Here is a 17,858-nt window from a genome sequence, read left to right on the forward strand (position 1 = left end):
GCCAGTGTAATTGTAAGTCAGATTAAAAATAGAATTTAACTGGTAACATTTATTATTTGAAAACTTCTTAACCGATGAAAGCTCATTTTAACGTGATTTATTCTTATTATGTAATATATACTTAATTAATATATATTTTTAATATATATTTTCAAATACAAATTTTTAATCTTTGGAAAGTAATTTTTAAAATATGACTTTTTGGGACTTTATATTGGATCAAACGTTTTGAGAGACTAATTTAGTATTTACGCGGTAAATATTTACTTAAGTTACTCGGGCCCAAAATGCGCTTAAACTACATAAATTTAGTATTAAACGAAAGAGAAAAATTCCACGAGCACGACTTCAGGTGCGCCTTGCCGATTTATTATGTAGTTTTAGTGTAATTAGCAAAAGAAAAATATATATGTATATTATAGCTAAAAGTAGCTATCTACGGCTAAAAGAAGCGTACAAATTTTGAGATAGTGTTGCCAAATTTCGGATACTCGAATACGCGGGATTTTTGAAACTTTTGTTCGCACTATTCTCAAGAAACGAAAATGCTTATGGGTCTAAGTCAGGGCCCGGCACAAAGAGAGCGCTAAAAAAGTTTAGTTGTATGTGTGCGCTTGCTTGTGTGCGTATGTGGCTTTACACTGCGCAAAATTAAACTTCATCAAATTCTGCCTCAAATCAAGAAAACGAGTGCAGCAAATAATCTTATGCAAGAGAAAGATAGAGAAAACAAAGCAGCGATCATTTTTTTATGTGTGTTCTCTCAACAAAGCGACATAGATCTGCTTGCGTCGACATGCTGAGGGAAACTAAATCCACCCTCATATTCTTGATTAATTTGTGTGAGGACTTCGGCAGCCATTCGGCTTACACGTATAAGAGGTGCCGAACGAGTTCGTCCCCCGGGGGATATGAGTGCCGGGCTCTGGTCTAAGTTTATTTTCACTGCGCAAAATAAAGAGAGAGCAAATGTTTGTGATTTTGATAAATATTGTTTTTAAATATCTCAGAGTCAGCGACCCTTATATATACCCTTGCAGTCCTTGGTAATAATAATTTTACATGTTCAAAATTAGTTTTCTGCAACTCAATTCATCAATATACAAACAAAACAATTTTACTCTCTATTTTACCATTTGTTCTTCTTCTTCCCTTATTCCCAAAGCAAAGCAACGCACGCATACACATACAGTTTATGTAGCGTTGCGTCTGTGTGTATGCATGTACTCTGTTGATGACGAAAGACGTAGTAGACAGCAAGCAGCGCTGGGATCTGGGGTTTTATGTCCAATATTATCATATATGTAAATTTCATAGCGATACTCCAATTTTTATGAAAATGTTTCTTCTGGAGCTATATGATATAGTGGTCCGATCGTGATAAGTTTCATACTTGATCTGCTCCAGATAATAAATAGCACATAAAAAATTTCAACCCGATATCTCTTAAGACGGCTGAGTAAAACGCATACGCACAGACGGACATGGATATATCGACTCAGCTTCTCATGCTGATCAAGAATATATATACTTTATGGGGTCGGAAACGTCTCCTTCTGTGCGTTACAAACATCTGACCAATTTTATAATACCCTCTGCAAGGGTATAAAAATAAATAAAATTTATATCTTGCGTTTGATCGATAGTTATAAAAGTTAATATTTGACAGTTTTATATACATATCTATTACTGACGGTGCCAAATTTCATCAAGATCGGACGGAGTAACTTCGATACTTTTTACGCCATTGTCACTATAAATTATATTTCTCAGTTTAACATGGCTTTTAATGCAAAATTCTATTAAGATCGGGTGACGTTATCGTATAGATCACATAGGATCGGTCAAAACTTTTATCAATAGCTTTGTTTTTTTTGACACGATTTTCATAAAAATTAACATTTGGCAAATTTGATCAAAATCGCAAACCTAAATTATATAGATGTAATATAAAATTATGTTAAAATGGCACGCTACATTCGCAGCATTGCTCAAGCCTAAGGCTGGGTTTAAGATTTTCTTTAACACAGCTATATATGTATCTCAATAGTTATGAAGCTTAACAGAGTTAAGATATTTTATCATCTTAAGCTGCAGTCGAACTAAATTGTAAAACTATTGTAATATTAATTACAACAGACTTGGAACAATCATAAACTTCTAAGTCACCACAAAAAGAAAAAGTTTTATATCATATATACATTTTTGTCTATTTACAGGGAATATGGGCTGGCAAAAAAGGGTAACATTCAGCAGCTGGTGGATCGCGCTGGTTTGGGTACTTTTTGTCAACGCTGAGATGGACTTTAATGTAGGAGATACTCGTGTGAGTATATAATCTAAGAGATGATTGTCTGGATTATAGGCAAAGTAGAAATTTAAAAATTTTTAAAAAAGCTTCATGTTTGGCCGAATCGTTTAATTTGGCATAAAGTCGAATAATGCAGATATCAAGCTGATGTATGTATATTTCACTTATTGTTAGTAAATTTACATTTAATAAGTAAAGCCTACCTCAGCGCCCATACGTGACCGCTTAATTTTCAGGGAAACATATCAATGGAACCTATTTGTTGTATTATTATTAATTTTATGTTTTTTTAAATAAATAGTAATTTATTACTAAGTATGTACATTGTATTAATACAAACACTTATGTCTTTGTCATCAAACAGAATAATCTTGTACTTCTTACCATGTTTTTTGTTTATTTATCTCTTACAATCATTTAACAGTAGCAGACGCAGTTCATTTATTTGTGATTTATTATTCAGTAAAAATGTATATCAAATTCTGGGATAATGAATAGTTTATAAACATTTTTTTTATATATTTCTATTACTCAATTATTGCTATTTTTAAATATACACTGTCTACTTTATTTTCACATTTAATTGTGCTTGTCAGAAAATATGTCTGGCCAGGTATTAAAAATGATCACGTACGAATATTTTTGAGGTAATGAAAAAGTGTCTTAGGTTCAATAGGTGACCTGTAGTAATTGGGAGCAATGATCACAACCTTTTACTTACTATGTGTCCATCAGGTCAGGTTTTCGAAAAAGAACTGTGTTAAAATTTTTTAAACTATTTAACTGCATTTTAAATATTTCATTGTAAAATAAAAACATAATATTAAAACTGTATTATTTTAACCCATTTGTAAAAAATATATCTCAAAAAATAATTTAAAAGCACCCAAAAGTGTGCTATAGGGAGTCGAATAATTTTGTTTTTTATATGCTTGTAGAGCACATTATAAAATTGGTCAGATGTTTGTAACGATGAAAAGACGTTTCCGACAACATAAAGCATTTTCGCGGAAATGTCAACCAAAATTAACGTTCTGAAGCTCATTGTTTCTTTTTAATTCTTATACAAAAAATTTAATGCATTTTGAGCCTAATTTTGTTTACAGTGATGAGCAAATTGCATGCAAAGTGGTAAAATCAGTATTTTGTATTTGAGCACTTTTAATAACTTTTTATACCATGCACACATAGGGTAAAATGGTATATTAAAATTGCCAAAATGTATGTAACACGCAAAAGGAAGCATATATTCTTGATCAGGATCAATAGCAGAGACGATCTAGCCGTGACCGTCCATCCATATGAACACCTAGTTAGTTATCGGTGACTATGGAAGCTAGAGCCCCCAAATTTAGTATGTAACAGGCAAAGGGAAGCATATATTCTTGATCTGGATCAACAACCGAGGCGATCTAGCCGTGACCGTCCGTCCATATGAACACCTAGATATCGGACACTATGGAAGCTAGAGCCCCCAAATCTTGATCAGAATCAACAGCTGAGACGGACTAGCCGGGACCGTCCGTCCATATAAACACCTAGATATCGGAGACTATGGGAGCTTGAGCCCTTAAATTTAGTATGTAGACTCGTGTATTATGTACAGTGATAGAGTTTTTTGTTTTAATTTTTGCCACGATCCCTTACGCCATCGCAGATAAGATAAGACCAATTTTTTCAAAGACTATATTAGCTATAGAAACCATTTGCAATGTGTACTCTTAAAAATTCAAAAAAAGTTCATTTTAATTGCTTTTCAACGGATTTATGCATTTTCAATAAAGTGTTAAAAAGCACACAAATGTTAAGTTTAAAAACAGGTATTATTTTTCTTACCATATACAACCCTACTTGACTCAACCGCAATCGAAGTAGCAACTATCGTTTATCGTGACAGCTTATATTTCTAGCAGTAACAGCGAACCAAAAAAGGTGATTAAAAATGAAATCGCAGTGATATCGTGATTTCTGTGACACCGACATTTGATTTGGTAGATTTAAAAAATAAACTGCCAAAATCTCTAGAGACTTCTGTGACACTCCTGATAGCTAGAAACACAACATTTAGTATGTAGATTTGTTTAGTATGCGTGCAGATTACTAATATTTAACATTTTTGCCTCGCCTACTTTCGCCTGCACAAACTCGACAAAACCGATTTTGCCGCCTGCAATTTTTTGACTATCGAAACCAAATATAATAAATATGTATACCAACCTACCAAATTTGAGTAAAATTGGACTAGAAGCATGGAAAATATACGTGTGAACGTGTTTTTCTAGGCGGTTTATAAGACCGGAGTTATCCGCAGGCTTTTGGCGGCGCTAGAGTGTTCGTGTGGGTAAGAGTAAGGGAGATACATACAGCTGTGTTCACGAAAATAGAAGTGCAGTAGATGATAACAAAAATTCAAGAAATTTTCACATATTCCTTTTTATACATTCAGTTTTTATACCATACACATATGTGGGTTGAAATGGTATATTAAAGTCGCCAAAATGTATGTAACATGCAGAAGGAAGCTTCTCCGATCCCATAAAATATATATATTCTTGATCAGGATTAACAGGCGAGTCGATGTAGCCTTGTCCGTCCGCAGATCTCGGAGACTATGAAAGCTACAGTCACCAAATTTGGTATATAGACTCGTGTTGTATGTAAAGTGATCAAGATTATTTCAAATTTTTGCCACGCCCCTTTCCGCCGACGCATTTTAAAAAAAGTGTTTATCTCAAAACTTTTCTAGCTAGAGACACCATATTTGATATGTATATTTGCTTAGCGCTCATTATGTATGTGTAAAGATTTTGCCACGCCCCTTTTCGCCCCCGTAATGTGAAAAAACTTGATTATCTCCCGTATTTTCCTACCTTATGCAATCAAATTTGGCACACTTAAATTTGATATTCCTATTCAGCAAAATACCAAATTTGATTAAAGTCGGAAATAAATAGCCAAGTTTTGCATATAAACGTTTTTCCATAAGACCGGAGATGGCCGTTGGCTGGTGGCGGCGCTAGTGTGCTCATATGCTTGGGTAAGCAAGATGCTGAGATAAAAAGAATGTGTTATTATAAATTTTAAATATTTGTTTTACTGGTGTATGGTATACCTAAGTCGGCGAAACGACTTAGGTACTTCATTTATTTTTGATACATAGTGATATAGAAGTATATGCGATAACGTATTTGTCAAAAAAGTGCTGCCATGGTCACAAAAGCAAAGTTAGCTTGGGACAATAGCTGTTTTCTATACTTTTGGGACCTAACTGACTAGGAAATAAGAATTACAACCCATGGACAAAAATCTTGTTACATAGTGTTCTCATTTATTAGACTTGGCTTAATTCATAAGATTGATGGAAGTAGGGATCGAAATGTCTACATGAACAGTTTAAAGAATGTCCAACGGCCCAAAACATAGGCGCAAGCTCGAAAAGGTTGTTTTCAATTCGAAAGAATCGGCGCCAGGTCCAGCTCAGTTCCCGGAATGGTAACCCATTGAAAATATATGGAGTAACATTTAACAAGAATATAACATTTATTTAATAGTCGACTTACCTTCGGCCACTATATTTTTTTGCCATGCCCTATTCAGCTGTCGTAATTTATGGGATTATACCTAGGTAGAATTTTAAAAAAATCGATTTTTCGAATCCATAGAGTTTTAACTTTTAAGAGTATGCTGTTAAATTTTCATAACGAAATTGACAGTATTTTATGTTTTATAGCATTTTAAAGAGGGTTGGTCGGGCGTGTGTGTAAATCACTTTTAAAACTTTAAACGCATTTTTCTCAAAATAGTGGTTTCGGAATCGATGACCACCCAAACTCGAAAACTCCTGAACCGATTGGTCTGAAATTTTTAGAGAGGGTTTTTGTATTTTTATTATTGAATAACATTATATTAACAGGATTTGCTTTAAACAACCTTTTTTTTTTTGCTTATTCTAACTGTTATTTTAAATTTTATATATTTCTGAAACTAATGCCATTTGGTTTTCTAATGATCCAGTCCAAAGATATGATGGTCATTGTTTAAACCCTTTTTTTTTGAGAACCCCACGGACATCGGCTACAGAGCTTTTCAAAATAGTTTTTACTAATTATGTATGTCAAAATATTGTTAAATATATACGGAATATATATACAAATTTTCAAATTAATACATTTTCACGAAAATTTTTTGTTTGAGTGAGTAAGTGTTCTTGCATGGGACTCAGTCACACAATAAAAAAAATGCGATTGGTTTCGATTGCATTCGAGTGACAAAGTAGTTGTTGACTTCATTTTATTATAGAATAGAAAAAAGGAAGAAAAAGACAAAACCAATAAATTTGCTTATTTTCATTTCCACACAAACGAAAGTAAAGCTTCATTCCAAAACACTTTTCTTTGGTCGCTGTGTGTAATGAAACGCAGTATACACTCATATACGCATGTATATTTAAGCAAGTATTCACTCAATATTATATAATATACATGTAATGGTTTATTTTATAATTAAGATAGATGAGTAAGTAATAGATACAAAAATATAACATTTATTTAATCGTCGACTCAGCTTAGGCCACAATAACTGATATGACTGGAAGTCGCAAAAGTTAGCAAAACAAGACTTTGTAAATTCTGGTGCACGACCATGGCCGCACTCTGTTTTTTCCTAACAAGCTCAAAAACACGATTTGGCTTGAACTTAATCAAAATACCTAATTATAATTGAGAGATATTGTCTCATTCTTTAATAACACTGTGATAGTCCAAAAAAAAAAGACATGGCAAAATTTGATGGTTTCACCCTATTTCGGGTCCTACGAATCGAACTGCATCATTAGTTTTTTAAGTTATCACGATGGTTTCATACAAAATTTTTTGCGGAAGTTTTTCATCAAAGTTGCCCTTTTTCAAAAAGGATGTTTTTTTCAGTTTCTTCTAACTTCTAAAATATTCATTTTTTTACAAACTTCAAAGTTTCTTAGAATTTAAAGAGCTACAAATGTTGGGAAGACATCTAGCCTCTAAATCCGTCCGTTCCCGAGCTTCGGGACAAAATGTAAAAAAAATGTAATCTTGACATAATTTTTTTTATGTTTTCTTTCTCGCATTTTCCTCATATTGAAAATTTTCCATTCGAATCTGGATCATAATATGAGAATTTACTATGCTCAATGGCAGCAGAAGAAACACCAGACCTATCTAATTTACGATTTATAATATAACCATTTAATCAAATTGAACTTTTATACCCTTGCAAAAAGGGTATATTAATTTTGGTCAAAAGTGTGCAACGCATAGAAGGAAGCATCTCCGACCATATAAAGTATATATATTCTTGATCAGCACGACGAGACGAGTTCAAATAGCCATGTCCGTCCGTCCGTCCGTCTGAATCAACGCAAACTCCTAGACCGTAAGAGCTACAGAGCTGTAGAGCTACAGAGCTGTTTTGCATGTAGGCTTGTATATACTGCAGGCGTTGTATATCTCGGATTCAGCCGGATCGGATCACTGTATCATATAGCTCCCATACAAATGGCAAAGTCACGAACAGTGACTTTTCTTAATAACTTCGTTATTTTCTAAGCGATTGTCGTGAATTTTAATATTGGTGAGTTAATTACATATATAAACGACTATGCCAAATTTGATCAAGATCGGATGACTATATCATATAGCTCCCATAGGAACGATCTTTCGAAAACAGTGACTTTGGTGAATAACTTCGTTACTTTTGACGCGATTGCTTTCAAATTAAACATTTGTTAGTTTAATATATCTGTTAATGATTGTGCCAAATTAATAAAATGATAAGGATCGGGTAACTATATCATATAGCTCCCATAGGAACGATTGGTGGAAAACAGTGACTTTGATCAATAACTCCGTTATTTCCTAAATTTGGCGGGAAATTTTTATTTACTTTGAGCGCTTGGCAAATTTACACAAAAGAAAAATAAGCTACTGTAAAAAATGGATTTTGGAGGCCAAGGTATGTAGAATGGATAAAACACAACAATTTGGTGTTCAAATTTATTATATTTTATATATCTACACTGCTTTGTATTGTCCAAAAAGATAGAAAACTAAACATATGTGTTCGTCTTCTGTGGAATAAAAACTTACCTTCTGCGTGTTTCTGGGATATGTAATGTATGTGAAAACAAAGTAGAGAGTGTGTATAAAAAGTTAGTAATAATCTTGTTTGCGGCTTTTTGCGGCTTTGGCGGTATTTTGAACTTGTAGATCACATTGAGTTCTGTCATTCAACGCTGCTGGACGTATGGATTGACAGCGGCCGCAACTCTGCCGTTCTTGCAAACTGGATATTTGGCCAATTGACGGAATGTTCGCTAACCAATGAAAGCATTAGTGAAATTAAAAAGAAAGTTAAAAACTTTGAAATATACATTACTTCGAATTTTTAAAAGTGCAGCAGAAATATGCGCACATTCTGAATAAAACATTCACAGGGGCTAACAATGAGCTTTAAAATTGGATTGGACAATAAAGAAGATACGGACAGTCTTCAATTGGGTAGACCAAAGCTAAATTATGATGAAGCTGGGCTCCGTCTTAAAAGAAAACTAGCTGCCGATGTTGCAATGAACAATAAGAACGACAGCAAACTTTTGATTCATGCTGCTACAATGGCAGCCAGACCAGAGGGCCGGGGCTAACTTCGACCGCGTCAAAGTTTGTATACCCTTGCAACTTTTATGGTAACTCTTTCCTTATCTATAGCCATCAAAGTGGAAAAACGTTTAAGCTAAAAAGGCTAATTTTTCCGAAAGAACGGCCTACAATCTTAGCATAGGAAATAACGAAGATATTGATCAAAGTCACTGTTTTCCACTGATCGTTCCTATGAGAGCTATATGATATAGTCACCCGATCTTGATCAAATTTGGCATAGTTATTAACAGATATATTAAACTAACAAATAATTAATTTGAAAGCAATCGCGGCAAAAGTAACGAAGTTATTCACCAAAGTCACTGTTTTCGAAAGATCGTTCCTATGGGAGCTATATGATATAGTCACCCGATCTTGATCAAATTTGGCATAGTCGTTTATATGTGTAATTAACTCACCAATATTAAATTTCACGACAATAGCTCAGAAAATAACGAAGTTATTAAGAAAAGTCACTGTTCGTGACTTTGCCATTTGTATGGGAGCTATATGATATAGTGATCCGATCCGGCTGAGTCCGAGATATACGACGCCTGCAGTATATACAAGCCTACATGCAAAATTTCAGCTCTGTAGCTCTTACGGTCTAGGAGGAGTTTGCGTTGATTCAGACGGACGGACGGACGGACATGGCTATTTGAACTCGTCTCTTATACTTACTATACTTTATAAGGTCGGAGATGCTTCCTTCTATGCGTTGCACACTTTTGACCAAAATTAATATACCCTTTTTGCAAGGGTATAAAAATCAAATGAAAGTGACACTGCATTTGTGCTTAAAAATTTTAGCAATACTGAATGTGATGGTACTGAAGCTAAAAGAAAATTCGGTATTGCAGAACCAATACCTTTAACAATAAATGAAGCTTTGGAATTCTTGCTGGAAAACTCGATAAGCAAACGATTGTACAATGAAATTCGTCAAATAAGCAAATAGCATAATTGTGACATATATCCAAGCTACCGAAATGTCCAGGAAGCTAAATTGCAATTGAGACCTACGGGTATAACAATTACAGAAACTATGGCAAAAGTTACCTTGCAAGATTTGTTAAATCACACTGCTAGCCGCATCGTATTGTTACAGCAGGAGTTATTTGCTAACTTAGAAATCGTTCCAAGTTTAAAATTAATTGCGAGTTACGGATACGATGGATCAACTGGACAAAGTATGTACAAAATAAGATTTGAAACGAACGAACCTGATACTGTTGATCAATCTTTATTTGTTACTACCGTGATACCTCTGAAGCTTATAGACGAAGCAGGAACAATTTTTTGGAATAATAGAACTCCACAGTCTGTAAGATTTTTCCGACCCCTCAAAATGTAATTCGCAAAGGAAACAAGAGATCATGTTCTTGCAGAAAAAAACGATTTGGACACTCAAATAAAACACTTGACTCCTTGTGTAGTACCAATATCAAAAGAAAGGAAGATCATTGTCTCGTACGACCTTTATATGACTTTAATAGATGGGAAAGTTTTAAACGTTTTAACGGGCACAAAATCTAGCCAGTTGTGTTCAATTTGTGGTGCAGGCCCAAAACACATTATGGAAACCTATAACACAAATTCTTTTAAACCAAACCCTCGGCATCTTCAATATGGAATAAGTCCACTTCACGCTTGGATACGCATTTTTAAATTGCTGCTCAAAATATCATACAGATTGGGGTTTAAAAAATGGCAAGTAAGAAACGAAAAAGACAAATTAGAAATGATTGAAAGAAAAAAACATATACAAAGAAGATTGCGAGAAGAAATGGGTTTGCATGTAGATAAGCCAAAGCCGAATGGAAGTGGAAACACGAACGATGGCAATACTGCGAGAAAAGCATTTTTAAATACGAAGTTGTTTGGATCAATTTTAGAACTCGACTTGGAGTTACTTGAGTGTCTGCATACTATTCTAATAGCTATTAACTGCGAATTTGCAATCGACGCTTTAAAATTTCAAAATATCCCAGATAAAACTATTAGATCATACATGTTACATTATTCATGGTATCCTATGTCACCAACTCTCCATAAAATTTTAGTTCATGGATCACAAATAATAACTGCATCAGTAATGCCGGTGGAGTGTTTGGGAGAAAACGCGTCTGAAGCGAAAAATAAATTTTACAAGCGTGATCGGCTACTGCACGCTCGACACAATTCGCGGGTAAATAATATGATGGATGTATTCCAAAGATCTATGGTCACTTCAGATCCCCTCATTTCAAGTATATCCATTAAGAAAAGGGCAGCTCAACATAAAAAAACCCCCTTCCGCGAGATGTCATTGAACTTTTAGAAACACCACATTATAATTTTCCAATAAATGTGCAGTATTTAGGTAATGATTACAGTTTTCATGATGACTCCGACTCAGAAATAGATGATATAAATCCATATGCGTTTGAATTAGATGTGGAAAACAATTAAAATATGAACTTTTCTAAAATTGTTAGTAACTAAGACCTGTCTTTAAGTAAGAATTTAATCATAATTAATATTATATTACTATCACTAAAACATAAAAAATATTAAAATTTTTGTACTTTATATAGTTTTCACACTTTCCTTTGTGATCACGTATACGCACTGTTGCCTTATATGGGCTACTGGGGTAGGCGTGGTCAAATGAACTTCAAATTTTGTTTTAATATTTAGAGTGTTATTCTTATCAAATATACCAAGTTTCAGCTCGATATCTGCGTTATTCGACTTTATGCCGCTTATTTGGCAATTCAGCCCAGTGTGCATTGTAAATAACGAAGTTATTGATCAAAGCCACTGTTTTTCACCGATCGTTCCTATAAAAGCTATATGATATAGTCAAACGATCTTAATCAAATTTGGCACAGTTGTTTATGGGTGTAATAAACTCACCAATATTAAATTATGACAATAGCTACAATCCCTGCAGTATATACAAGCCTACATGCAACTCTGTAGCTCTAACGATCTAGAAGGAGTTTGCGTTGATCCAGACGGACGGAAAAACGGACGGACGGACATGGCTTTATGAGCGCGTCTCGTCATGCTGTTCAAGAATATATATACTTTATATGGTCGGAGATGCTTCCTTCTATGCGTTGTAGACTTTCGTCCAAATTTAATATACCCTTATTGCAAGGGTATAAAAATTCAATTTGATTAAATGGTTATATTATAAATCGTAAATTAGATAGGTCTGGTGTTTCTTCTGCTGCTATTGAGAATAGTAAATTCTCCTATTATGATCCAGATTCGAATGGAAAATTTTCCATATGAGCAAAATGCGAGAAAGAAAACATAAACAAAATTAGGTCAAGATTACATTTTTTTTACATTTTGTCCCAAAGCTCGTAGTTCGATTCGCAGGACCCGAAATAGGGTGAAACCATCAAATTTTGGCTTGTCTTTTTTTTTTTTTTTTAAAAACTATCACAGTGTAATAGCCAGTTTAAAGCAATTAATTTTGATAAACTTAGTGCTATGAGCATTCTACGAACTAATAAAGCCCACAAGTTCTCCATAGGATTCATGTCTGGGGAACATGCCGGCCACATCAATCAAGCCATGACAAGGTCTCTTGACTGACGTGCGTTATTCTGCTCAAAAATGAACTTATTTTCTCGATGTGCACGAAGGAACAGTAGAAGTAGGAAGGAAAATTTGTAGTAAGTCTATAATATAATATATATAGACTCTATATACAGTATGAAATTCATATAAGTGCTCTAATATCAGAAAAAAAAGAGAAAGAGATGTCTGGTACATAATACCGACAGATTAAACTTGTTAGGGGCACATGTATTTTGCCATTTGTGCTTATGCATAAAAATATATGCCTGCAGTTAATTAAAGAAGGAAGGTTAGGGAAAAAAATCTACTTGAATACGAAGGCCAATTGCAGTTGCGAACCCATCAACCCTACTGTGAGACGACTCATAACTCATGGAAGATCCTTACTTTAAGATAGTCCTCTATGTCACAGGAATAGAATTAAAATAATAATATCAAAAGCTAACTTCGACAATCACGAAGTTTATATACCCTTGCAGTCTTTGACAATAATAATTTAACATTTTCAAAACTTTTTTCCGTAAATCAATTCATTATGCCGATTTTTATTGACTGTAACTTGTATTCTATTTATCCGATCGTATTAAAATTTTGAGATTTGATGTCTTACATGCAAAACTATCATTAGCGAATTTGGTAAAGATACTACCATTCATTCAACGATTTTTTGTATAGCACTTAATTATATAGTGGTCAGATCCCGATGATTTTCATTTTTATCTCATCCAGATTATAAATAGCTTACAAGGGGAACTTAAGGTATGCGAATCACCGATTTGGATGAATTTTGGATATGTTGTAGAATACCCCGTCATTTAAAGCTGTGTGAAATATTTCGGCGCACTATTCTATATTTTCCTAATAAATCGGCTTTAAAGTTATAGCTTTGGTGACTTATAAGTAAAACGCCGAGTGGTCAACAAGCAGCTCGACGGTGTAAGGGATAGAGGTCCTGCCTAAAATCGACGGGACTCTGGTTCAACCCCCGCCCGAAACTAGTTAGTTTTGGGTTTTCATTTTTTTTGCTTTTTCAATAATTATTTTTGTCTAATAACGTTATAGGTCTTTTGATGATTTTTGATTGGATTCATTTTTTATGCCTTTACAAAAACATTAATATAATATAGACGCAAAATAGACGAATTAACTTCTGCCTTCACATTTTTTGTTGTGATATAAATCATAAAAACATGATACCCGTATGTATATTTTCTCAAGACTATGAACATGTTTAAATAATGCTTTTGTGCAAAAACATACCAACTTTAAACCAATTTTAAGGAAACAAACGAAATAAAAATTTTGGAAAACCACTTTCTAATCTGAAGCGAACCATGCATACTTGAGCATTCCCTTCAATATCAGAGATGACAAGTGGAATTGCCCCGTCTTTGACGGGGATTTTACTTTAGTGCAGTCTTCTTTTGATGAAATTTCTCGATTTTCTTCTATAAGCGTTAAGAAGTTTTGCATCCGCTTTATCATATTTTAAACTTGCCTAAAAAATACAGTACATAATGGCGTGCGTATAGCTGGTATTACCTTAAGCGTACAAGTTAATAATAGATAATAATAATAATTTGCATCTACAATAATTTCAATATACATAAAAAATGTTTCCAATTACAAATCATCAAAAGACCTATTTCGCTATTAAACAAAAATAATTATTAAAAAAGCAAAAAAAAAAATTAAAACCCAAAACTAACTAGTTTCGGGCGAGGTTGAACCAGAGTCCCGTCGATTTTAGGCAGGACCTCTACCCCTTACACCGTCGAGCTGCTTGTTGACCACTCGGCGTTTTACTTATAAGTCACCAAAGCTATAACTTTAAAGCCGATTTATTAGGAAAATATAGAATAGTGCGCCGAAATATTTCACACAGCTTCAAATGACGGGGTATTCTACAACATATCCAAAATTCATCCAAATCGGTGATTCGCATACCTGAAGTTCCCCGTGTTAGATCCCAAGTCTTATCCTTTTATATACCTTTTAAATTGGCGGAGTAAAACGCATACGCACTGACGGACAGACATGGCTATAGCTTCTCATGCTGATCTACTAATATTACCATGTGCAAGTGTATAAAAAAGACTTAAAAAGTGTCTTCTTTACTATATTTGTTATACACTCTCTAACCCAAAAAAAAAAGAAAAGGGGCGGAAAGCCTATGTCGTTCAGTTTTGAAAGTAGTAGCGTATGAATAACGGACAGTATATGGATATGACTCCAGCTTGTTCCGCATTTTTGAATCCATTCTAGTCTTTCCGGTAGACTTTCAGGTCTCGGAGAATACAAACACAGGTTTGAGTAGTTGGTTACTCTGAGAACCAATCATTGGATTAAAAATACAATACTATATTTTTATCTGATAAGAATAATATAAAGCTTTTTCCAACCTTCTCTTTTAGGTACCTCTTATTGAACCCCAAGATGTACCCGTTTTTAAGCAAACCCCATATGTAAAGGAGCTTATGAACTGTAAGCAGTTAGAAAGCGAAGTAGTGTTTGGCTTACTACTAAAAATGTATGACTGGAGCGAACTATCTGCTGATAAACGAGCTCAAGTAAAGGCAAAATTAGCCACGTTTTTTGCAATACCAAAGGTAAGAGAATATAAAATCTCTATCAATGGTTTCTTTTACAATTTCATATGCTTGTTTGTCTTCTTAGGAATTTGTTTACTTGGATTCGATTTCAAAACATGAGTTAAACGCCATGCATTTGTTGTCCATACACAAGGGGGGCGAGGAAATTGAAGACATTGATTACACAAAACAACCGCTAGGACGAGCTAGTTTTGTTGTAAAAACATTTTAACTCTCGTTTAAATTAGACTAGATTTCCATTAAATTTTTTTTTTTTTTGCAGATAGGTTGTGGTGAAAATTTATTCAACATGGGTAAAATCATTGCAAATGAAATTTCCCATCAAATCAAAGACGGTACGATTAATGCTTTAACCGAGGAAAATTTTGGAAAGTGGATGATATTTAAAAGACGTAAGGAATTAACAACCAGGTAAACAAGCAATCATTAGAGTTTATTTTTTATTAAATGTTTACTTTAGATAACATAAAGCCGATATGATCATAGAAATTCAAGAGACTTTCAGGGCTACATCTTATACTATTTTATAGGTATATACTTTCTAGTTCAGATCTAGTGCAGTATTTGACTTTACGTCAATAAGTGTTTTTAAGTCCATAAATATGTACGTGCAGAAACGAAGTGATAAATCAAATATTTTTTTTTCGTTCCATTTAACTTGTTTTATAAAATACATGAGATAAAGCCGTACGTCAGTGAAACTGCATATTAGTGTTCGCCTTAATAACACTGTGATAGACGAAAAAAAAACATGACCAAACTCGATTATTTCAACCTATTTGGGGTGTTGCGAATTGAACTGCTTCATTAGTTTTTAAGTTCATTAGCTTGTAGCCTGTCCAATTTTATGAAAGTATGTACAAAAAATAATATTTTAGAAGTTAGTCTATGAAGAATTATCCTTATTTGAAAAATCGACAACTTTGGTGAAAAACTTCCACAAAAAATTTTGTATGAAACCATCGCGACAACTTAAAAAACTAACACTCCTAACTAACACTTGATTCGCAAGACCCAAAATAGGGTAAAACCCGACGATTTCCTTTTTTTTTTTGTTTTGTTTACTTTTACATTGAGATTAATAATAATTAGTGGGCAAATTGGCATCTCATATAAACTAGATTCTCTTAACAATCGACATATTTACCGACAGATAATTAAAACTATCGATTATATCGAACTTAAAAATTAGCACAGCTCCCAAATGAGTTGAAAGTTTTTATACCATACACCCTATAACTGTATAAATTTGAATCCACCAAAATACCAAATTTGATCCAAATCGAACAAAAAATAGCGATGGTATGTGTATTAAAGTTTTTTTATTTAAAAAATTTGTGAATTTTTTTAATCGGTTCACGTCCTATTTTGCCTACAAATTTAATTAATCTTGGTGTCTTCGCAAATTCACACAGTCAAGTGATACATACAACTAACGAAACTTCACATATACACGTAAATGCTCAAAAGACATTTTGAATTTTCATTCAGGTTAAAAAAGTCAGGGAATAAGCAGAGCAAACTAAATCAAAAAAAAAACTGCTCATCAATTGAGTGCGAGAAAAATTATTATATGAACAAAGCAATCGGTTGCTATCGTACTTTTTTCTCTCATTGAACAACACTTATTTTGGGACCGCTCGAATCTGTTAACAGTAATGTTTTTAACAACACGTCTTAGCGAGAATAAGAATTATGTCGAACTTATTTCCTGTCAAATAACAAGTGAGAACTTGTATTTCTTGAAACGAGAACTGATATTTTCGAATATAAGTTAGAGTTAAACTTGGTTTTGTTTTCGTACACAAACCAGGATGTATTTTTGGAAGCACTCGTTTAACAAAGCATCGACTCAAGTAACTTATACACAGTCGAGAAAACCAAAAGCAGAAAATAAAAATACTTTTTTGCAATATATGGTATTTGTGATGTAAATTGGGATGGAAAGTTATTATCTGTATTAGATGTGCAAAATGCAAAACAAGAACGATTATTAAATTCTTTAGGAAAACATCATGCTATTATAACTGTTAATTTGATTGGAACCTGTATAAATAAGTACAAACACTGGGCTCAGATACAACGGCTTTAAATACTGGTCGTTTTATTCACTAAAAACTGTTATCAATTAATTATAAAATGAGTAAGTATGTAAAAAGTAATACGCAACTATGTTTTCCGCGCCGATGGAGGTGTTTTATTTGCACAATTCACAGCCAAAGTGGTCAGGAAAGAATTGCGAGGCTTTTGTAAAGTAGAAAGCAATGTGAAATAACAGAAAGTCGTGCAAAGATTGGTAAAGGACACGAAAAGGTTCATGTAGGGAGTAGTTAGTGAAACATCTACCTAGATGAAAAACAAAGCTACATAAGGGAACTGATAAATCTAGCGTATTTAGTAAATTAGTATAAATGACTACACCGTTGATTAGTTAATGGAAAATAGGTCTCCGAAATACAAAGCTACGGATATACAAGGTTGTGAAGTGAAGGAAGATTCACGAGAAGAAATCTGTGGAACTGCTTCACTTCAAGACATATGAAGACCGAAAGACATGCAAGGGTCATCAAATTCTTTAGCCCAACTTTTTATATAGCCAAGAAGACTAGTTCCTCTATTGACACTCCAAGATACTTAAAGACCGAAAGACAAATTTGGATCAAAAATAACGGCGAACGTGTTTATTCG

General features: G+C 33.7%; 1 protein-coding gene across 3 annotated transcripts in view; it reads left to right on the plus strand.

Moving 5' to 3' along the window:
- Positions 1 to 17,858, plus strand: part of LOC6652385 — a 72,847-nt gene that overhangs the window by 16,497 nt on the left and 38,492 nt on the right. For all 3 annotated transcript variants that reach the window (XM_047009902.1, XM_023181244.2, XM_023181245.2), the window contains exons 2-5: positions 2,220 to 2,326; positions 14,973 to 15,167; positions 15,235 to 15,366; positions 15,433 to 15,581. In XM_047009902.1, the coding sequence (XP_046865858.1) occupies positions 2,225 to 2,326; positions 14,973 to 15,167; positions 15,235 to 15,366; positions 15,433 to 15,581 (578 nt within the window). In that variant the 5' untranslated portion in view covers positions 2,220 to 2,224. The remainder of the gene's footprint in view (positions 1 to 2,219; positions 2,327 to 14,972; positions 15,168 to 15,234; positions 15,367 to 15,432; positions 15,582 to 17,858) is intronic.

Source organism: Drosophila willistoni (genome assembly GCF_018902025.1).
Source record: "Drosophila willistoni isolate 14030-0811.24 chromosome 2L unlocalized genomic scaffold, UCI_dwil_1.1 Seg168, whole genome shotgun sequence".
NCBI classification, from domain to species: domain Eukaryota; kingdom Metazoa; phylum Arthropoda; class Insecta; order Diptera; family Drosophilidae; genus Drosophila; species Drosophila willistoni.